The following is a 23,339-nucleotide window of genomic DNA, read 5'->3' as shown; positions in this document are numbered from 1 at the left end:
CAATTCTACCTCGAGGGAGGAAGATCCAAGGGCTTATTTACACCACCCCACAGAAGTGGGCCAGGAAAGAAAGGGGGCATCAGGGCACAAATGATCATCGTATTTAAAAAAAGCATTTCCAAGGTTTCAAAGAAAAGAAGATTTCTGTTATCTGAAATAAACGGAAGATGTGACAGTGCAGAAGAAAGAACAATTTTTTTTTCAGTTCAAAAGAACTTTTGAAAACAAAATGAATGAGAACAAGTTATCAATGGTTAATTCTTGATTAACTGTGTACCTTGAAAGTAAAATTTTTTTCCCCAGGTGTTGCCAGATGTAGCAACAAATGTTCACTTAGTATGCCCAATATTCTACATTTCCTTCTCAAGTGGTTGGCTTTAAGATTGATTTCCTGGAAGAATGCTTAAAGTTTATCTATATTTCTATATCTTTCCATTCTATCATCCATCCATCCATCCATCCATCCATGTATCCATTTATCTATCATGTCTATATCCATTCTATCATCTATCTATATCTATCTATCATCTATTATCTATCTATCTATCTATCTATCTATCTATCTATCTATCTATTATCTATCATCTATCTATCTATCATCTATCTATCATCTATCTATCTATTATCTATCTATCTATCTCCATCCACCCTGTCTATTATTATCTATATCCATTCATCCATTCATCTATCCATCCAATCTGTCTATCTGTCTATCTGTCCATCCACCCACTTATCTCTACATCACTGAATTTAAACCACTTTGTTCTGAAATATACTGCACATAGAGCTCTAGAAACAGTCCAGAGGTCCTGGAAATGTGTCTAGTTTTAATGAAGTGATCTTACTCTGACAACACCACAGAAAGCCTCTAAATTGAGCTGCCACAACAAGAATTCCTCAGAGCTGTTGAAGGTTTGCACAGAGAGTCAGAACCTCGTGCTGAGCTCCTGGTTCCCGCTGACAGCAGAGCTCAGAGAGTTTTGTAATCTGCAAAATGCCAGACCTTTCCTTTCAGAGCCTCTGGGACTCCCACCAGGAGGGTGGGTCCGAAAGAACATAGGTCCCTACAGCGGTTTTTCGTACGCCCCTGTTGAGAGTACACATTTAAAATTCAGGTAAGCCAAAGGCTCCATGATGCACATCTGACTTACTTCCTGCTCCTCTGGGACTGGTTCTGGCCACCCAGGCTATGCCATGTTTAGGGAGCCCTCCAGACCCACCTTGCCTCCTTCTGTGCCTCTGCTGGGGCAGGGACTCTGACCTGCATTCTTCCCAGGTTTGGTCCCCTGGGAAGGGGTCCACGGAGCAGAGGGCCCAGGCCCCCTCTAAGCCAACCTCATTGCCACCGGTGCCCACGTCCTGGCTCTCCCATCAGGTGTCTCCCAGTCCATCAAGAATTGTGTTTATTTGTGATGGGTCCTGGTGCACCCTGGAGCCAGATTGCCTGGGTTCAAACTTGGGTGAATACTTCAGATTCCCCATCTGAACCCGGCCCCCCTCCCTTCAGGGATGTCACGAAGATGAAATGCGCTATTGCAGGTCAGTGCTCAGAATAGTTGTGGGACCTGAATAACCATGAACAGTGGGTGTACTGATCATTATCTGCTCAACTACAATGGTCACTGTAAATTCACTGTACAGATGACAATTTCATTTTTTCAGATCTGATTCTGCATTATACCAACGTCTTATGAATGTTCAGAATTCATGGAAATAACACTATTTAATACATGTTTGATACAGTGTTTTATGTATTATGAAATATGAGGTAAATCCCACATTCTTAGCATGCTACGTATTAAGCAACTATTGTCCATTTAATGTAAATAAGCAGCTGTTACAGATTCTCCTACTTTCTTGGATTTCAGGGCATGTAAGGATCCTGCAAGGTGACAAAGCACCTTTGAGAAATCATTCACCCAAAGTGCAGTTAACAAGCTCAGGATTCTGTTCCCACAGGACAGTGTGGATTTCCTGGGTTCCCTTAAGGCCTCCTCTGTTCGCTGTGCAGCACCTGTCTTACCCACGCGGGCCCGTGGCCGCGTGCTGTGTTTGGGCCACAGGGTGCTCCTGTCTTGGTGGTGCAGGATGTCAAGGTAAAAATCAAGGATGACTGAAATGTGATGAAATGTTAAAAATTGATTTATTCTTTTATTTTCATAAGCATTGTCAATATTTTATTATTTCATCCAACGGGTTGTATGGTATTTAATTATTTTGTGATTATAGTTATCACAATCCCGTTTGGTTTACAGATTTTGTTTTCCCTGAGAGGGAGCGTTAGAATAACGTCTGGTTTCAATATTAAGTGAATTTTTGCTGTTGTTAGCTTTCCTCCCCCAGCTTCTTTGGGATATAAATTACATGTGGTATTGTGTGATTTTAGGGTGTATCACATGATGATTTATTTGACACACATATATACATTGTAAAAGGACCACGACAGGATTGGTCGGCACCTCAAGTGATGGTGCTTTCTCCATGGGGAAGATACTGAAGGTCGCCTCTCTCGGGAGCTTTCAAGGGCGTAACACAGGATCATTAACTATAGCCGCCCGCCGTCCATCAGATTCCCAGAACTTAGTTGTCTTACAACTGGAAGTTGGTGCCCATTGACCTACATCTTTGGAACATGGAAGAGTGAAGGAAACAGATCTTCCCCTGGAACTGGCCACGAAGGATGCTGCCCTACGGCCCCCTTGACTGTTAGCCCACTGAGACGCATGCTGGTCTAACCCACAAAACTGTAGGATAATAAAGGCTGTTTGAGGACAATGCACGCGTGGCACTTTGTCACAGCAGTGGAAGACCAACACCGGTTGCACGGGGGTGGAGAGAGCCCAGCACCAGTGGCCAGGGCTCAGTGCACAGCAGCGGGCTCCTGCCACAGCAGCCGCACTGCATGCTTCTGGGCCCCCAGCCTCCCCACCCAGCCGCAAGCAAGCGGCTTGCGTCCTGCTTGCATCCTGCTTGCTTCCTGCTGGCCACGATCTGCTTCGCGTGCCCCCGCCCCACTCCGTGCCTCCCATCCTCTGCCCTACTCAGGCTCCTCTGGCTCTAGAACACACTGGGCATTCCCCACCTGAGAGCCCGTCGGTGCTGTTCCTCCTGCTGCAAACACTCTTCCTTCCTGCCCACTCTCCACGGGACTCGCTTGCCCCTCCCCTGTGTCAGGGCTGAACTTTGGGTCTCTAAAGTCTTAATCTGTTTTTTAGAAAATACTATTTCCATGTAGAGAGGTCGCTGAATATGACCCGGGGCTGGGCCTCCACGGTGTCCTACTGTTGTGTGTAACGTCTAAGCCTGCAAAGAGGCTTCTCTGGAATAGATCTCTGGGCCCTGCATCCTGGTGGATGTGTCCCGAGAAATGTTGCTTAGAGGTTTGAGGGTCCGTACTTGGGATTTGGGACCAGGCTGGTTCTCTCATGGACTAAGTGCACCGCCTCCAGCAATGAGAAATCTCTGAGTTCTACTGGGAAAGGCTCTGAGCTTGGTTCTCCTTTTTGTCACAAACACACATTATACTTCCTGGTACATTCTTTCTCTTTCTTCTTGGATCAAAAACCTTCCCCTCAGGGGAAAGACAGCAGAAGTTTCTGTAATTCACCCTAAAATTAAAGTCAAGATTCTACATCAAGCTCTTGTGAGACAGGAATTCTGATAAGACTCTGAAAGAAAATAATTTTTAAAAAATCCCTTTTGGGTAAGTATAATCTCTAATTTGGGGTTCTACATGTACCTTTTCCCCTCTATAAATTTGCCTCTGTAGAAGAAGAAGACAAGGGGATGCTACTGGTACTAATTATCTATCACTATTTCATTAATGAGAGTTTCTGCTGTATGTTGGGCTTTATGTCACGGCCGGTATATGGTGAACTCAGAACCATTCTGACTGTGGTTTGAGCTGACATCTGCATGCCCCATTTTAGCACCAATGGAGGATGGAGGTTTGTCTCCTAAATCACCATGCAAAACACTACTGTTCTAATGCTGGGTTAAAAACAAAACAAAACAAAAAAAATAAAAACAATGCAGGGGAAGCCTGGGTGGCTCAGCTGTTTGGCCCCACCTTCAGCCCAGGGCCGGATCCTGGAGACCTGGAATCAAGTCCCACATCGGGCCGGGATCCCTGCCTGGAGGCTGCTTCTCCCTCTGCCTGTGTCTCTGCCTCTCTCTGTGTCTCTCATGAATAAATAAAATCTTAAAAAAAAAAAAAAACAATGCAAAGGCTTTGTGCCAATTACACACATTCCGTTTATGATACACAGTGTTTAACTGCCTGAGTGCTGAGTTAGAGGGTTTAAGATGAGTTATGGCCTGTATCTCATGCCTTAATGCACCTGTTGTCAATATGGTTCCTTCTTCATATAACAGTGTGTTTGTAGTCATGGATGTACAAGTCAAATAAATAATTTCCATCACAGAAATGGAGGGGAATTAGCGAGGCTCCCCTTTATAGGAATGTTACAATCCTGGAAGGTGCTATGACTGCAATTTGGGTTCCCACCACCTGGTAGTGCCCATCAGGAAGTGGCGTCTGTGGTTCCTGGCAAGGAGCCAGTGTCTGGCCCAGGTGTGCCTCTGACGTGTCCAGCTGATGCACCTGAGCATTCACCAACCAATGCCTCCAAGACCCAACTTCACTAAAGTAGCCCATCAAACACAAGTATGTGTGTTAATAAAGTCCATCTAACCAGAAATAACCATGGAAGGGAAACAGGAGATGTGATACTTTGTACCTTGCTAGATGTTTCTCAATGTTTAAATACAAATCTAGGTTTATTTTGCTATTCATTCATTCATTCACTCAACAAATAAGTGCTCAGGTACTACCATAGGCCAGGCCTTCGGTTTAGTCCAGGAATGCAGAAAGGCATTAGATATGTCCCCAGTGTAGACTTCCTCCAAATCCATCAGCAGTGCCCACACATAGATAACTTAGGGTAAGGAGGATCCAAGCCCAGGACAGTCGTATCTTACCTATAGAAAGGCAAAATTCACCCCTGGTGAAAATTATTCTTGAAAATCTTTTAAATTGAAACCCTTTTGGCCATGAATGTATCCTTTGACTTGTAAAGTCTGACTTTTGTCATTTTAATCTTTAAAGCCTTGGAAGTAAGGTCGGTGCAGGGTCCTCCTGCTGAGTCTAATTGCCTACCTCATGTCTGTAAAAGGGATGCTCACCCCAAGGCTTCTTGTTCCCATTTAAGCTCCAGAGGATCCCAATTAACTGTCGCATTTCTTCATTCATGTAAAAAATGGAAAGTATGGAGTAGCAATCAGGCTGGATCCCTTCCTGCTCACCTCATCCCCGTTTCTGGCCTTTCCATCCAGAATGTTCTCTCTACTGCCTTCTCAACGTACCTCACTCTTTCTGAACTGGACCAACAGAGCCATTTTCATAGGGTTCTAAGTACTATCCATCAACTCAAAGTCCATCATGCCTCCTGGGACCTGGAGGACCTGGAGGAAGTTCCATCCACCATCCTGGGGATTTTTTTTTTTTTTTTTTTTTTTTTTTTTTTTGTATGAAGGTCTAGGGAAATCCCACCGTATAGTAAGTAAGCAGGCATGTCCTCACCCAAATGAGGAGAACGGTGCTCTTGGTTGTTTACTGATTTTTTCCTACTAGAGAGAAGTTCCTCTCTGATATCAGAATGCTCTATGTGACAATCCAGAGAGGTGATGCTCTTCACCCACCTTCACTGTGAAACTTCTAAGACCCCTTCCTCTGCACAGCTACTGGCAGAGACCCCAAGAGATGGCAGGTCTTGCTCCCAGCCCTGGGAAACCAGCAATGATCCAGTCAGCAAGCCTTTGTCCTCAGAGAGGACATGGAGAAAATGAAGCAGAGGAAGGATGGAGGTTGGGGTGGGGGCCATCTGAGCCGAGCCCCAGAGGGCGCAGAGGGTGAGCTGTGTGCATTTGAGAGAAGACAAACAGCAGTGTGGCTGGGGAGGAATGGGGAAATGAGGTCAGGGAGGGGGAGTGCAGGACAGGTCATGGGGGCCCTGGCGACAGCTGTGAGGCAGTCAGCCTTCATGTGGAGGGAGATGGGGAGCCATGGGAAGAGCTAGCAAGAACTGTGGTGTGATGCACACTTCCACAGGGATGCATTCACTGCAGGTGCAGAAAAGAGTTTGGGGCACAGGACAAAGCTGAGAGCAGTCACCAGGGAGGAGGCCCCTGGATGGTTCACTTCATCTCCCAAGCCTAGCCCCCTGAGCCAGCTCTAAACAAAACCTGGGAGGAATCCACGGGGACGTTCTCCAGGTTACTGCTGCCGCTACAGGCACAGTTCTGCTGACAAAACAAATACACCAGGCATCGGAGTGACTCCCCAGCCCCATGAAGAATCTAGTCAGCCATGGGAATACAGTCATCACACCCACTTCACAACCGAAGAAACCGAGGAACAGAGACACTAAGTATCTAGCCCTGGTTCTCACCTGTAAGTATCAGAGCTGGCATTGAAATCCAGGCAGCGTGGCACAAGAGCCCATGCCTTCAAGTGCCCTGTGTGCTCTTTCCGTGTGGCAACAGTCAAGTAGAACGTGGTAGCAGCCGCAACTTGGGATGGGGTGTGTGCCGCAGACCCCACCACTCCCTATCACTTCACACATTCGTTATCTCCTAGAGCTCATATTCAGCTGGGTTGGCCATCCTTGGTCGAAGTACTCCGAGATCCTTTATGTAAATTCTCTGGAAGTGGAGGTCTCATGGGGAGCTATGTGGTTCCTTCTAGGTCTGAGGTGACAAGGAGGTTTTGTATCTTATGCTGACGATTGGCACTGATTGCCGGGCCAGTGTCTGAATGCAATAGAGACATGTGCTGAATTCTACCGGTGACGTCTGTCCTGGGGCTGGCACCGGCAGGAGCACCCTGTGTGCCGTCCTCGGTAATGCTACTCGAGGCTAACCGAGGGTGTATGTAGAGCAAGGCCGGCTTCCAGCTCTGACCCATTTTGCCCCATTTCCCCGGCAGGCGGAATCTCTGCTTGACCTGATTTTGCCTACCAAGGAGGAAAGTTTGGACAGAAATTTCTAGGAATTGATACACACCATCTCTCCCAGAAGTATATTTGCTGTAACAAAGCATCGCCGAGAGATGTTAATGCTCAATCCAACGGCATGAAATTTTGCTGGAAGAATCGCAACCATCCATGGAGGAATTATTTCTGGCCAGGAGTGCAGGGCCTCAGAGCGCCCTGTGGGTAAGCACCATGGAGAAAAGGCCCGCGTGGGGTCCCTGAGCAGAGGCCGGCAAGCTCCTCTGTAGGAAATGGATGGTGAGCGCATCTGGCTCTGCGGCCGGACCGCCTCCCCCACTGCCACTCAACCAACCCTACCACGGCCTCGCAAGAGCAGCTGCCGACAACACACACAAATGTGCATTCCCGACTTGTTCTCACGGCAGGCATCGTGTGCCAAACCCTGTCCTGACAGAGGAGTGATGGAGGCAAAAATGCAATGGGACTTGGACACGGGGACCATGAATCTTGGTTTCTGAAGACGTGTCAAAACTCTGTGTGCGCAGAGCGGCAGGATTCACAACAGTCCAAAGGTGAAGCAACCCAGGTGTCCATTGATGGATGAATGGAGGAACCAAGCATGGGCCGTCCATGCGGTGGCACTTCAGCCCTAACAAGGAAGGGGATTCTGATACCTGCCACCCCGCGGATGAACCTAAAGAACAGTGCTGAGTTAAAGCAGCCACCACAGGACAGATACAGCACAATTCTCTTCCTACGAGGCACCCAGAGGAGTTCACGTTCACGGAGACAGAGTGTAGAAGAGAGTCTACCGGGGGTGGAGGGGCAGGGGGCGCGAGGGGCAGAGCTTCAGTTCTGCAGGATGCCCAGAGTCCTGAAGATGGATGAACACCATGGGAACATTCCTAACACCTCTGAACTGTAGGCTTAGCAATCGCTAAGATGGTGCATTTTATGTTATGTGTATTTTGTCACAATTAAAAAAAAACAACCCCTATTTGTCTCAATTTCCTTATGCAGAAAAAAAAAATCATCATTGCACGGTATGATTGCAAGGAGAAAAAGAAGTGGGTGCTGCTCTGCTCTGTAATGGGTGCTCAGTACACATTCAAACACTTTTTCCATTGTTAATGGGGTAACAGGGCTACCATAGCAGGAGTCAAGCATCCCCCCCCTCCCCAACAAAGCTGGAAGACGCATTATGTTTTAAAACCAACAGACACAGAGGACAACAGTTGGAATCTAGGAGATGGGCCTGTTATGGGGAAGAGAAGTATTGTTTCCTATACACAAGAACATCTATTCTCAATCAAGCGATAACAAATTCAGCATTCAGAAGTCAGTGTCGGGCAAGGAACATCATTATTTGGTGTCCAAATAGAGGATAAAAGAAACAACACCAGACGAATGCCGAGTCGTCCCCTCACCCTGGCTGTCCCCTTTCCAACCTCTCCTGCCCCACCTTCACATGCGTCCCCAGGGTCCACTGAGTAGTAGTCCGGGCTCCAGCGGCAGGTGGCTTCACCCCACTCCTCAGCTACAGATCCCACACACTCTGATGTGGGGATTTACTTGCCTACAAAGATCGAAGAAGCGGTGTGCTGGGAGGTCCCCTCATTGTAGGAAGACCCCGCTTGGCCCCAGAGCCAGGGAGGGATCAGTTCACAAACACAAGCGTATCCCCGCAGTAGGGCAGGAGAGGCATCACACTCCTACCTGGTGGGTGACGGGGTTATGTCCCTGCAGGAGCCCCAGGCGCCATCCTCAGAAGGGGCAGCAGGGACGGTGAGAAGTCTTAGTCTCTCTGCTGCCCATTCCTTTGTGGGGTATTTACGAGGCCATTTGGCTAAACTCTTGGGCAGAAACAACCAAGCTGCCCTAAGAAGCAGGACAACAGCCTGAAGGTAAAGACGAGACCGAGGGCCATCCCCGCTGGCGGCTCCGTGTGCTTCCAGGGAGGAAGCCCAGCAGCATCCTGCAGGACCCACCTCACGGGCCACACCTGGCTCCCTCTGCTCAGGCCCTGCCCTGCCAGGAGCAGCCCAGCGGCAGGTGCACGTCCCGGGGGCCCAGGGCAGGTGGAGGGCCCTGCCCGCCACGGTCCCTGCCTCCTGTGCGTCCAGGCAGCTTGCTCAGCGTCTCACCCGTGGATGAACTGCTCTCCATCCCCTCACGGAGCTCTGCGCTCTCTCCTGCGTTGGACCCACCTTGGGAGAACGTGGCAGGCTGGGTGGTGCCCCGCTCCGCAGGCTGGTGTCCCCTGGAGGCGCCAGGAGGGCCCTGAGCCAGGGGACCATGGGGGTGGTGAGGCGGCTCCCGGGGTCATGGGGGCGGGGACACTGCAGCGGCCCGGGGGAGGTGCCACTTTACTGAGGAGCGTCAGCCAACGCCTGGGACCGTCCTGGCAGAAAGCGCTCCGCCAGCGGCTCCAGTGATGCTCCAGCAAAGCCACGTGCTCCTCGGTGGCTGGAGATGGAGTAGCTGCCCACGCCGCACTCTGGGGACTCTCACAGTCCGTCACCTGCAGCCCCCGGGCCCAAGCTTCTGCGAGCCGCGTCCCTCCTGTGCCAAGACAGCACACAGCTGCCCGGGCCTCCTCCCTGCCTCTCCTCTGCAGACTGCATCCCTGGGCGATGAGGCTTTGCACAACCCAGGGACCAGAGTGTGGGGGGCTGTGGCCCTGGGCTCGTGGGTAAGGAAACCACCTAGACGGGTCCCCAATGGAGCGGGCCCCAGGACTGGCCTGGGGGGTGAAGCCACACAGAACTGAGGAGCTCTGTCTGCAGGCAGGGGCTGAGAGAACAGAGAGAGAGAGAGACAGAGACAAAGAGATAGAGATAGCAACAGAGATAAACAGAGAGAGAGAGAGACAGAGAGATGGAGATAGACAGAGAGACACAGAGATAGAGAGAGATAGAGAGATAGAGAAATGGAGACAGAGATAGAGATACAGAGACACAGAGATAGAAACAGAGAGATAGAGACAGAGAGAGATAGAGAGAGAAATGGACCCAGACAGAGATAGAGACAAAGAGACAGAGAGAGAGACAGAGCCAGCTGGAGGGAAGGAGGGACGGGCAGAGAAAGAATATTCTCATGATGTCTTTTGAGGTTCTGAATAAAACTCCCATAAAATACTCCTGACTTTGTTCTTTTCAATTACATCAGCCAACAGTTTTGTTTTGTTTTGTTTTTACTTTTTTTAAAAAACTGACATTGGTTGGTGTGGGTGGGATTTCCTGTTATTTCCAAACCCTCAGAATCACAAGGGATATTATTGCCAACACCCAAAATGCATCCATTAGGGATCTGCTGCCCTTGGAAACACAGCATCCTTGGGAAGCGTAAGGTAATGTGCCTCCACATAATTTACAGTTCAGTGCCAGTGACTTTTCCAGTGGTTTCCTGTGAGGAGGTTTGGATACAGATGGGGGGGGGGGCACACAGGTTTATCCCACCTCTGGGCGGGAAGAAAGAAAGAACAAATACAAATAAAAGAACTGGAGCTCTAAAGCGGACCTTGCTGCTGGGAGGCTTTCGGGGAGCCCACACAGGTGGCTGCGGTTCCTCTCCAGGGCTCCTGGGCCTTCTGTCCCAAGGGTTTCCAAACGACACCAAAGCATTATAAATGCCGGGAGTCTGGGAACCCCGAGCTGCACAGTGGCAGCGGGGCTGTGGGTGCTGACTTTGCAGCTGTGCCTCCGTCTCTGGGGTGTTTCTGCGGGTGGTGGTGGGAGTCCCGGGATCACCGGAGTCCTCCGTCTGGACTCCCTGGGGCCTAAGTGGGGACTTCTTTGCTGACTGCTATCACAAGCCTAACTCAGAAGGAATCAATTTTCAGGAACATTCTGGGAAAGTCCAGTGTGGTCTGGTGGGACTTGGGCTCTCGGGCGCCATCGAGAGGACGTGGCTTCCCCACAGAGGGACTCTGGCTTCTCTGTTGTTTTATGCTCCCTGGCAGGCCCCTTTCTGGAGATGGTACCGCCTGGGAACCGCAGGAGATCTGGTCAAGGTGGGTAGCAGCAGCAGCGAAAGGGGGGGAGTCCTTCTTCCATAAGGCCTGACTCTCCAGGTTGCGCCTCTGTGCCTGGGACTGGGGCTGTGTCTTTCCTGGAGCCGGGGATGGTGTCTAGAGTGGCCCCCCTGGGTCACCTGGCCACCAGGAGCTGGAGTGGATTAAGTGCAAAGACACAGAGGAATTTCCGGGAGAAAACATCATTGTTATCAGAAGGGTGGGTGGAGGCGGCGAGAACACGCTCGGGCGGCCTTTACCGCCTCTGCTGACCACGTCCCCCCACCTTCCTTCCCACCGTCCCTCTGTCTGGGGTGCGCTGCCACGTCACGTGGCGCCCGGTCAACTGCGTGCAGACCCACCCTCAGTGTCTTGGTGAAACTATGTCCCCGAGAGCGCTTTCGAGATTCGGTGACACGCGCTCTCTTCCGGCTGATTGCGGCCCTGTTCACGCGTCCGTTCAACACACGTGTGCGGATGCTGCCCGGGACTGTACGGGACGGGGACAGCGGGGCAGGAAGGGAGCCAAGCAGCCCTGCCCTCTCAGAGCCGACGGCCCCGTGAGACAGGCAGACAACAACGTAAAATAAAATACAAATAGGGATCCCTGGTGGCGCAGAGATTTGGCGCCTGCCTTTGGCCCAGGGCGCGATCCTGGAGACCTGGGATCGAATCCCACATCGGGCTCCCTGCATGGAGCCTGCTTCTCCCTCTGCCTATGTCTCTGCCTCTCTCTCTCTCTCTCTCTCTGTGACTATCATAAATAAATAAACATAAAAAAAAATACAAATAGATACATGAAGCTTTAGAAATACACGTGACACACATATCACACAGGCAAATACAGATAACGGATAAACAACGAACAAGGCTGGGGAGAAGGGGACGCGAGGGACCTCACGGCCCTCCACGGAAGCCAGTTTGAAGCAGGGTGACCGGGTATCTGAACTGTCAGAGGAAAGGCATAGACTCCAGTGAGGCTAGAACAGAGAGAATGAGCTGGAACGGAAGAGAGTGAGGTCAGAGTTGAGGCAGGGGTGGCAGGTGGGCAGGACCCTGCGTCCACACCCCACTCTGGCTTCTCCTCTGAGACGGGAGAGAAGCCGGTGGACGTTTGTGAGCTGAGTGACGTCATCAGGCTGCATTTCCAGCCCTCTGGCTGCTGCGTTGAAACAGACTATGGGGAGGAGGCATGTGGGCAGGTGGCCCCGGAGAGCCCCCGACATAGGAGCTCAGGCTGGCAGGCGGCAGGCCTCCGTGGACGAGGGGCGGGTGGAAGGCCCCCCCAACAGGATTTGCTGGGGGTTGGACGTGGGGAGAGAGAGAAAAATGAAGGGTGAGCCAAGATACTGGTCGGCGCCCTGGGAGGACCGGCCTGCCCTGTACCCACAGAGGGGATTCTGGAGCAGGGGTGAGTGATGTGTCATGGAGCTTGTCTGTCCTTCCCATCTCTGCCTTCTCTCCAGGCAACCGCAGGACAGGGACCGTGCCTCTGACTGTTGTCCTACCGCCGTGAACAGGACCTAGCACTTGGTGAGGATTCAGCCACTGGATGGTCCCAGCAGAGCACAGGGGCTTAGCAGCTCTGTCCAGACAAGGAGGGCGACCATGCTGGGACTGCTGCTGGAACCACAGGGAAGGTGTGTCGTGTACCTGGAGCCCTCCTGCCACCCCCGGGGGGGTTTGCTGGAAGGCTGGTTCAGGGGAGGTGCCAGGCAGCGTTTGCCACCCCAGCTCTGGCTCCAGAGTGGGCAGTAGGGGGCAAGACAAGCCCAGGCCCTTCTGACTGCAGCATGCCGCAAGGTGCCCCGCCGAGCGCATCCCCGTACCCCCAGCCAACGCATCTCCCTGCATGCCTTGGCTTTGCCTCATTGTGCATTCAGTGATAAAGAGAGAGAAGAGGGCAGGAAAAAAGGGCTCCAGGGAATGTAAACAGGGGCTGCCCACCACGTCCCCAAGGGCAGAGCACTCCCGGGTAGGCCAGGGGAGTAGGGGATGGTGTCTTCTCTTCCTCCCCTGGCCGGTCCTGTCGGGACCCCAGCTGGGCACTCGACACCCCCACAGACTGCACAGTCATCCCAGAGCGCGGCCGCACACTTGTCAGTCCAGGTGTGCCCCCCTCCCAGCCCCTCCAGCCCTCCACAGCCCCCCCCCCCCCCGCCACCAGGGGCAGGGTAGAGGCCCCAGGCACTTGGCAAACACAAAAGGTCAGGAGCTTCATGACCTGGCTTGGCCTCCACGTGGCGTTTTATCCCAACCCGAGGAGGGCTGGGAAGGGCCCCCCAGCGGCTGATGGACACGGACACTGTCCCAGCAGCAGCCAGCAGCAACTCTCAGGATGGGGCGGGGGGCAGGGAGATGTCAACTTGCCTTGATGACATCTTCATCAGATGAGCGGCACCCCACAGCCTCCAGCAGGTCTGTCACCGTGCCGTCCTCCTCCACCGAGACCACCTTCACGGGCACGGCCACCGTCTTCCCAGTGAGGATGGCTGTGTTCAGGATCTCTGCCTCCTGGAAGACCAAACACACCTTTCCATCACTCTCCGCCCCCTGCGTGACGGCCTCCCTGCCTCCCCGCCAGGGACCCCAGTGCCAGCACCGCCCAGAGGTGACATCCTGCCATCACCCAAACGTCCATGGGGAGAAGGTGACGGGGAAGGGTAGCACGTGCGGCGGCTCGGGAGCAGGTGTGTTGTTAGTGTTGTGTTGGACAGAGCTCACCACCTGCCAAGGGCCGTTCCCAGGGCTTTATAAGAGTGGACGTGTTAACTCTCAGACCAGACTGACAGGCTTAGGATTCTCTCCATTTTGTAGACAGCTCAGAGAGGCTCTGCAGCTGGCCCGAGGTTGCACAGCTGGGCAACAGTGAAGGTGGGATTTGAACCCAGGATGTCTAGTGGCTGAGTCCATGTGTTAGCTATTCCAGTTTGTCTGAACTCCCACAAAATGATTCCTCTTTCAACTGAGAACTGACAACTGTTGGCCCTAAAAGGAGCCGAAATCACACCCCCAACCACACCCCATCCAACGTGCAGAGTGCACATGGAAGCTGAGACCCTCGCTCTCAGAACTCTGTCCCTCTGGTTGTCTTTCTTTCCTGTACCTCTTCCAGGCTTTTACTTGGTCCTGGTCTCTGTGTGCATTTGGAGTGCTGTCATGGCCCCAAAGACATGCTCAGCCCCAGTGATGTGACACATGCGTGCAACATACACACACTCACAAACACTCACACAAACATGCGTTTGCCTGCGGAACACTTCCTTTTTCATCCATCTCAGGGTGTCCCACAGGATGTCCCCACTTGCCTTTGTATTTGCTCTCCAAGCCCCTGAGAGCCCAGGAGACCCAAGCACAGAATCTCCTCCATGGCTCTAACACCATAGCTGTCTTACTAAGACCTGTTCACTCGGCCATCTCTCCTCCAGGCTGTCAGCTCCGTGGGGCTGGATCTGCCTTCTGCTCCCCAATTCCAGGTGTAGTCTGGCTACAGCAAGCAGTACAACATCTGCAGGGTGTGTGGATAAGGAACCGGGAGGACTGGAATCCACACCCCTTGCCTCCCTGGTCTCTGGCTCTTTGTCCTGTGCACGGACCCAGGGTCTCAGGCTGCTTGTCCCGGACCCTGAGTGGTAGCCCTCACTCTGCACCTGCCTGGACTGCACCTGTGTCTCCTTGCAGTTCCACCTACGGGGCCCTGGGAGATCCATCACAGGAACCCACTTTTCAAATGGAGATAACTGTGCCCCAAGAATCAGAAATGGTTCTCATTCCCCTCTGTAGGATTTGTCTCTGCCGATTACATGAAGATAAATGTCCCCATATAACCCACAGCTTCTGTGCAACAAGCCTTCCGAGTTCTAGCCCATGCTGGCGTTCCTGCTCAGTGCCCATAGCTGCATGCCAACGGTGCCCCCAAGAGAGGGATTGTGTTGGCGTGAATACTGAGTTTCTTCTATACGCCCGACCTCGTCTGGCCCATCCTCAGTAGAGCAACAGGGAGATGCCTGGATGGGAGCTAGGTGATATATCTCTCTTAGGGCCAGGCTTGCACAGGTTCTTGTTAATTTGATTTTCATGTGAAATCGCAAATTCCCATTTAGGAGCATGCCAGAGGAAGGAATAGAAATGTATCATCCTAACATTGCATAACTGTTTTCCTTATGTTAACTTTATATTTCTTACGTAAGATCTTATTTTTCCTTTACAGGACTAGTTCATCTTATAATTAGCTCATTTGGTTTAGATTTGGATGTGGAACTATATATATTTTTTTTTTCATTATTTAATTATAAAAGAGAGGCTGCAGTTTGGAATGTTCCTGAATTTCAAAGACCATGCCTTATACTGTCTCAATCTGCAGAAGCTTCTAAATGCCCATTGATTATGCACTTGTTGGATTTTTTTCCCCTCTTCCCCCTCCTCTGTGAGTTCCTAGCCTGGTAGGATTTGCAGCTGCTCACAAGTCTTTAGGCAAGAGATGATGGAAGTGCCCACATAGCCTCAGTTTGGGTTGAGACGCACACACAACTGCTTTGATGATTAGACCCCATAAACTCCCTGGAAGCTCTGCTGCCTTGCTGCCATGGGTCACCCTTAACCAGCCCCTCAGAGCTAGGAAAGCAAGGCAAGAATCTCTTGAGAAAGCACCAGTTCTCATTGGTAGCTCCATGCTCCCTTCTGCTACCTGGACACTGCACACCAGCAAGGACTCCCTGGGTGTCCCACAGCTCCACAGATCTTCAGGCTCTACAGAGGCCAGGAGGAGGCAAAAACAGGGGGGGGGGAAGTGACCGAGCTTTGAGGCAATCTCATAAGAGAGGCCACAAATACCTTTCTTGGGATTCAACTGAGGATCAATCATAAGAAAACAATGACTGCTCTGATCTTGCCGGAGCAATGATGGCTCATATCTTTGTTTGGATCCCCTCTAGAAACGGATTCTAGGACAAGGATTCAAGGCCAGGGTGGCTTAGTGGAGAGGTTCAGGAAGTGACAGTAGGGGAGTTGGGGAGAGAGGGCCAGGAAGGTGAGTGTGCTATGCCAGCTCCTGCAGTGGGCGGCTGGGGGTAGTGCGAGGACTGAGCCGTGTTGCAAAATACACCATGTGTGTTATATATTTCCATATGTTGAGATATATTATCATACATTCCCTTGCAGGGAAACTACCTAAAATATACACCTAAAAATAGTTCCATGGAGAGGCGAGGGAGCTGAGTTATTTATACCGCGTCTCCAGAGAGCTGTCCCAGGACTGACCGTTCCCAGCATGTCCAGCCTGCTGTGTGTGCGGGTAAAGCAGCCGTTCCTGGTTTCAAAGGATGCTCTGATGGAGGGTGGTCTGGAGCACTGTGCCGTGCTGGGTGCAAGCGATGTGCATGGAGCAGAGGATTGAGCAATAAAACTGAGGAATGATGTGTCATCCAGAGGTCTGATGGATTGGAAACAGAATTAAGAGTTGTTTTTTTTTTTTTTTTTTTTTTAATTTCCTCATGCTTTCAAGCATCCTAATTTTCTGCTTCATGAACATTCTCACTGATTCACATTCACCCTTCCAAATTAATTTTAAAATGGAGGAGATGAAGATGATTGAGGCAGATAAACATCCCACTGGGGGCCTTCTAAAACACATCCAAAGGTTGATCTGTGTGTGAGAGACAGCTTGCCGCCTACCTGATGTCCACCTTCCTTTCTGCCCTCCTAGCAAGACCCCAATTTTATCTGAGGCTGCAAGATGCCCAGCTAAAATTACTGCATTTTGGGGAGGGGGCTGCCCTTCATCTGTGACACGGTTCTGGTCCATGAGATATAAATGGAAGTCATTTGGTGAGGCTTCCAAAAAAGTTTGCTTAAAACAGCAGATTCTGAAGGTTGTTTTATGTTTTCCCTTTCTTCCTGTGGCCAAACACAGATGATACAGGATTTGGGGCTATATTTTATACCGCTAAGGTTAAAGCATGTGGTTAAAAGCCACAGTCAAGGGCAGAGTGCTGGGTGTAAATCCAGCCTCTGATTCTGTCCCATGGGAGACTTCAGATGGCTCACCTGTCTCTCGGTGCCTAATTAGCTTCAACAATGGAATGAGGGTAGCACACTGCTCACTTCCTGGGTCTCCCTGGTGTTGAGGAGTCAACAATGATAGGGAATTTATGATAATGGCCCATGACTCATCCATCCTCTCTGAGTGTCTGATAAACACACAGGTGTGAGTGGCAGCTGCACCAGAGTGGACAGCATCCCCCCAACATCCATGTCCACTCAAAACCTCCTTACAGCTTCATTTGGGAAGAGGGGCTTTGCAGATATAATGAGTTAAGTTCAAATGAGGTCGTTCTGGAGGAGGCCCTCATCTAATGACTGGTGTCTTCATGAGATAAGAAGACACAGACAGAGCCCCCTGGAAGGCATCTCTGTGAAGGTCAGGCGGAGATGGGGGTGGTGCATCCGAGAGCCGAGGAACATCCAGGATGCAGCAGCCATGAAAGCTGGAGGAGATAAGGAAGGATTCTCCCCAAGAGCCTTCAGAGGGAGTGTGATCCTGTCTTCACCTTGAGTTTGGACTGTGACCTCCAGAAGGGCATGAGAACAGGTATCTCAGGTCTTAGGCTGAAACCAGCAAGTCAAATAGCTTATGGTCCCTAATGAGGGAGGAGAAAATGATTTTTTGCCTTCGCTGTTACCGTGGCCACTCTGGAGATCATGTGCTATCTTAACATACGGCTCTGAGATGGTCCCATGTGTGTTGAGCTAGATGAGTAGGGTTGGAAGGAATAAAAATAGGTGCGGTGTTAGCAGCATCACTGCTTCCTCCTAACAAGAGCATCACAGGGGGAAGCTACAGCATCCCACTGAGGAGGGCATACAAGGGCTAACGTGCCATAAAACAAACAACATGGCACATAGACCGTGGCTGCTCCTCACGGGAAGCTGGCGTGGGGTCGGCATCAGCGCCAGTGGGGGAGTCCCCAGGTCACCACGGCCCACAGCCCCATCCCACACCCCGATGCACAGAGTTTCACATCATTTAACTCCCTGAGACAGGAAGCTGGAAGATGACCATTCTGGGGGAGTGGAAGTAGAGTTAACTGGTAACCAGATTTTCCTTAGATTCACACAAAGGAAGCATTTCCTACATGGGCCGCTAACGAGGACATGAGTCCCAGATAGGACTGCAGCTAAATACTCAAGCAGATTTCCTTAAAATATTGTTTATTATGAGTCATTGGGATGGAAGCTTCTGTTTTTTCTGCCCAATCTCTTCTCCATCACAGCACATCAATTATCTTCAGGAGAAGGCATCCCTTCTCCTTTGAACAGACACAGCAGCCATCTCCCCGCCGCCCCCTGCCCCCGCCCGGGGGTCAGCAGGCATCCTGGGGCCATGCTGCCAACCTCCCCCTATCCAACCCCAGGGATGGGAATTCCGTTTAAGGGGAGCAGGCAGGAGCCCTGGATGCTCCGATCTCATTCCCCATCAGCAGCACCTGAAAACCTGTCATTTACTCTCTTATCTGCATTCCCATGGAACATTCTGGTTTCCTGCCTTTTCTGCTGTTCCATCTGTTCTTTGGGAGCCCGTATTCTTTCACCAAATTTCTCCTTAGTGGGTGGTTCTTATGTTAAGTGGTCCTGACACACACACATGCAATAATGATAATAAAGGACATTTTGGAAGGTGACGCCTATGCTTGTGGCCTCAATAGTGATGCTAGTTCTATGGGCGTGTATATTTATCCCCAAACTCATCAGGTTATATAGATTAAACAGCTTTGTGTATGTCAACCATACCTCAAAAGTAGTTAAAAAATCCCAAACTTAACGAGAATCAGTTCCTTTTGCTTAGAAGGAACCCCCTAATTAACCCCTAATTAATAAACATGACCAGGAAGGTGGTTCAAAGGGTTTCTTTCCTATTCTCATTGAGAGGCAGACTTACTTCGTATTTCTTAATGATTATCAACCTCAGTTTGCCGATGTGTAAATTGGATATTGCATTATTCTGATTCTCCCCCCAGTAGAGCCTGGGACTGTCTCTAGGCGGTGTTAATTTATTTGCAAGGAGTAGGAGTGGGGGATGAGGTGTGGGAAGGAGGAACAGCCCACAGGAGGTGGTATGTCCAGCCTGCATCAGGGGACCCAGGAAGCTAGCATCTCCAGAGGTCCGGCTGCAACCTGGAAGCGTGCATTCCCTCGGAGGTGTCCACTCCACACTCAGCAGGACTTCCAGCATGTCAGAGAAGCCCTGGAGCAAAACGTGGAAGGTGGCGTGACATGGCTTGAGATGGGCCAGGTCAGGGAACTGTCCAGCGTGGAAGAGAGCAGAGGGCACAGGACAGGGTGCCAGAGGCAACAGCTCCAGGAATGGACTCAGGTGGTTAGAAAGTTCTTGTGTGTTGGGAGGGAACGTCCCATGATAAAGGCTGGGGTAAGTATCTTGCTTACTTCCTTAATAAATGGAACATGCTCAGGCATTCTTGTTTATATGGTGACCTGCAGCCAGAATTTACAGCAATTCAAGCAGCAGGCTTCAGAAGTAATGCTTCTTCTCTTGTCTGCGTATAGTCCTCGGAGAAACTGAACACTCCCTTAACAAGACCGTATCAAATGCTCCACTGAAGCATCAGATGCTCCACCAGCAAGCTTGTTGGCATCTGTCCAGGTCCTCAGGAGATGACGAGCTGACACGTCCTGCATCAAGGAGCCACACAGACTGGGTGGACACCAGCTGGGGTGCTATACTGCAAGGCCCTGCAAGCACATTTTAACTCTACCTATAATCTGCAACATCGTTACTCTCCTACTGATGCCTCTGCCACTTCCTGTGTTGCTAATATATTTGTTGCATGGGATGTGTGCTTCATTTCTCCCATACCTGCTCCTTCCTCAAGAACATCTTGGAAACCACATTTGGTTTTGAGAGATACCATGTGACTCAAGGATTTTAGTTGCAGGCAACAGAATCTGTTCTTGCTCATTTCGGGGGAAAGGGATTTATGGAGGACTTGGCTTCGTTGATGGGGCTGAGGAAACAGAGCCCGACCGACCTCCCAAGATCAGTGTCTGGAACCCTCGGTGGGCCTGCCACAGACTTGCTGCCTCTGCCCTGATTAGGAGGCTGGGGAGTCAGGCAGATTGTTTAAGACCTTTGCTGCCTCTCTCCAAATCCCACATACCTCCTCTTCCCCACGTTGGAGAGAAAGTGTCACACAGGCACATCTAATTGGCAGAGACTAAATCACAAGCCTAATCCCTCAGGGACTCTGTTCTCTCCCAAGGAGGCTGAATAAAGCAGATTTTTGGAATTTACTTAGAAAACGTGAAATTTACACAGCAAGGGGCTGTAAGGACACAGAGGGGATACCTTTCGGGCAGCTACAAATGATGGTTTTCCATGACCTGTATCAGCACGACATGCTCTGGTATCTTCCTGATGGTTATGTACAAAAAGGCATATTCTGCTAAATCAATCCATCCTCTTTAAAATTTTGTAATATTGGCATCATTTACCCTCTGCTCTTGATTCCACCTCCAACAACACAAATTAAGTAGTACCTTATGATTCTCTGTCCACAGCAGACTGAATTCTAGGACATCAGATGTCAAAGGGGCATAAGATGCAAGAATTCAGTTTTCATACCAATACAATATTCTGCACAGCTAAAGACAGATGCTCATATCCAGTACAAAAATGAGTTTTTCCCTCCTGTCAAGTTATATCATACTCAAAGGTGATATTTAAAGTACAGGAGGAAAGTCCTAAAGCACCTGGTATGGCAGGAGTACTGATCAATCAGAAGAGTCGCCTGGCCAATCAGTCTGGATGCTGGCGGGTATACCATGTGAGGGGATCCCAGTTTACTGCAGAGAAAGGAAGGTTCAGGAAATATGCCATGTACACCTCCATATTTCCCAGGTCCCTTGGAGTTGGAGCCCGTGAATACTTAGAGCTTTTAAAATGTGAGGATCAGCGTTATCTGTTACTTCTGGGTTGGGGCAATAAAGCTTTGGTGCGCGATTACCATTGTTTCTCATCAGCTGCTCTGCTGACTGAGCTTGCATATTTCTGATGGTGCAGCCACAAGATGGTAGCACCTCTGTTAGTCTGGTTATCCCCATGGCTGTATGGAGAAGAGGTTCCTGCTGACCCCCAGAGGACGTGAAGAACGAGTAATAAATATGCTCATATGCTTTAAGGCAATGAGACTTTTGGAGATACCTGTCATTGCACTATAACCTAATCTATCCTGACTAATATATAACATTCCCCACCTTCAGTTTCCAAACAATAAAAATATTCCTCCAGTTCTGAACTGTTCAGGTATGAGAAGCCAGCACTTCCTCCATGTGTTTGGTGGCTGGCCCTCCATCTCCTGGTTTCTGTTGTGATGAGCTTGGGCAGACCCAGCCCGATATAGTGCCCAAACCAAACATCTCCACAGCTGTGCATGGCTTCTGTGTCGTTTCTTAACTGTGGTTAACTTCTTAAGTCTTTTCAACTCATTTCCCAACAAAGATCAATCACCTAATAAATGCAATAATGACTCATTATCCTGTCCTTGTCTTTTGCTTGTCTGGTCAAGCCCTGTCATTCCAGGCTCTACCCCCTGTAGATAACAAACACTTAGTAGAGGATGGGCTGTGGTTTCTTATTCATACCACGTGAAATAGAAGAGCTAGTACAGGACCCCAGAAATAATACATCTCATTAGCAACAATGCTGCATCACTATCAATAACCTGTGTGCTTCTTCTTTTCGATCTTCCTTTTTATGTTTTTTGAAATAACATGCTTCACAGATTTCTGTGTCACCCTTGCACAAAGGCTGTGCTAGTCTCTGTGTCCTTCCAATTTTAGTGTATGTGCTGCCGAAGTGAGCACCTGTATACTACTTTTAGTAAGTGGGGAGCATCAGCCAATTTGGCCAGCATTGCAAACAAATTTATAAACCATTCCATTTTTAACAGCACACCAGCCCCTCGGCTTAATGGCTGTGCCACAGTATGGAGAAATGCTGCATGTTAGCAGCCATACCAGGTCAAATAAAATTATCCTCCCACCCACGGGGAAGCAGCAAGATGCCACACTGCAGAGCCCACATGAGGCCTTCCATGCAGGCTCCCTTATGGAAGCTATTGATACGAGCCAGATCCATGGTATTTATTCTTTTTTATGTGAATTAAAATTGTTTATCAAGGTCAAGCAATGTCATTGTTAAAACACTGCAGTTGTGAAAAGGTTTATCATAACATGCCACAAAAGGCCATCCTTATCCGCATTCCTTATCCCTATTTTTTCCCCTGAGGCAACCACTCTTGACTCATCTAACCATTAAGAAGGCTTTTCATCCATCTAAACAACATGCTACATTACACTTTCTTGATAAAGCCAGCTCAGCCATTATCTAGTTTTCGGCATGACAGGTGAAATCCCATCTCTCTCTCCTTTCTCAGCCAATATAATTAGATTCCTGTTTTGGTTCCTCCATGGGCTTGATTTATAACTTAAGCAAACATACCTCTGACCAAGAGATAAAGTGTCGATTCCTGAGTGGTTGTGTCTGCAGAGGCTTTGACACTCATCCTGTGCAGTGGCGGGAGCTCTGCTTGCCCTGGCCTCAGTGATTCCTGCCTGTGGTTGAGAATGTCATGAGGGTGAGGCCATGTCACTTGTGATCAGCCAGAGAAGGTGATCTCGCTTCTGCCGGGTTTTTCCCCTGGTGATGCTTACTCAAGGAACTTGGACACCACGGTGGGCGGAAGCCCAGGCACACGGAAGGGCCAGTGCAGATGGTCTGGTTCATGGTGCCCACTCCTCAGATGTGCCCATAAGGAAGCCTTTGAGAGGACCCCTGCCCTAACAGAAGCCCTGTAACAAGTCCCACTGACTCCCAGGATCCTGTTGGAAGCATAAGTGGCTGCTGTGACCACCATGTGTCTCCTCGCACAGCCACAGACACCCAAAACCTCCATGCACGGTGCGAGCCCGGCTCCAACTCCCGTCTGCTCTTCCTGCCACCCTGACCTTCCAACTTTCCTCATTTCTAGCTGATACTTTTATGCTCTCAAGGTGGATAACATCTACGTTGTGTCTGAAATATAATGAAGCCTTCCATGCTTTGTACAAAGGTTGAATCTAAAAGTTGAAAACTGGTAATGGATCTCTGATACTCACACAAGTGTCACTCACGGAGGAGCGGTTTCTCAGCCCTTGGGCTACTGATGTTTTGGGCCAGATAACTCCTCATTTTCAGGCTATTGTGTGCACTTCATATATTTAGGAGCATCCCTGGACTCAACCACTAGATGCCAATAATGGCATCCTTACAGCTGTGAGCG

At 50.1% G+C, this 23,339-nt stretch overlaps 1 protein-coding gene, 1 long non-coding RNA gene and 1 other non-coding gene across 4 annotated transcripts in view; 1 reads left to right on the top strand and 2 right to left on the bottom strand.

Annotated features, from left to right (window-relative positions):
- The window catches only part of TMEM132D (transmembrane protein 132D), a 583,143-nt gene that overhangs the window by 69,733 nt on the left and 490,071 nt on the right, over positions 1–23,339 (bottom strand). For both annotated transcript variants that reach the window (XM_072722657.1, XM_072722658.1), the window contains exon 5: positions 13,375–13,518. In XM_072722657.1, the coding sequence (XP_072578758.1) occupies positions 13,375–13,518 (144 nt within the window). The remainder of the gene's footprint in view (positions 1–13,374; positions 13,519–23,339) is intronic.
- Positions 11,956–16,432, top strand: LOC140594129 (uncharacterized). The gene is made up of 2 exons (XR_011994623.1): positions 11,956–12,340; positions 12,471–16,432. It is a non-coding gene; the product is annotated as an uncharacterized lncRNA (long non-coding RNA).
- Positions 21,779–21,882, bottom strand: LOC112933873 (U6 spliceosomal RNA). The gene has a single exon (XR_003237759.2). It is a non-coding gene; the product is annotated as a U6 spliceosomal RNA (small nuclear RNA).

This window comes from Vulpes vulpes, chromosome 10 (genome assembly GCF_048418805.1).
Source record: "Vulpes vulpes isolate BD-2025 chromosome 10, VulVul3, whole genome shotgun sequence".
Lineage (NCBI taxonomy): Eukaryota > Metazoa > Chordata > Mammalia > Carnivora > Canidae > Vulpes > Vulpes vulpes.
The sequence above is the reverse complement of the archived record's forward strand: the minus strand, read 5'-3'. Positions and strand labels throughout refer to the sequence as shown.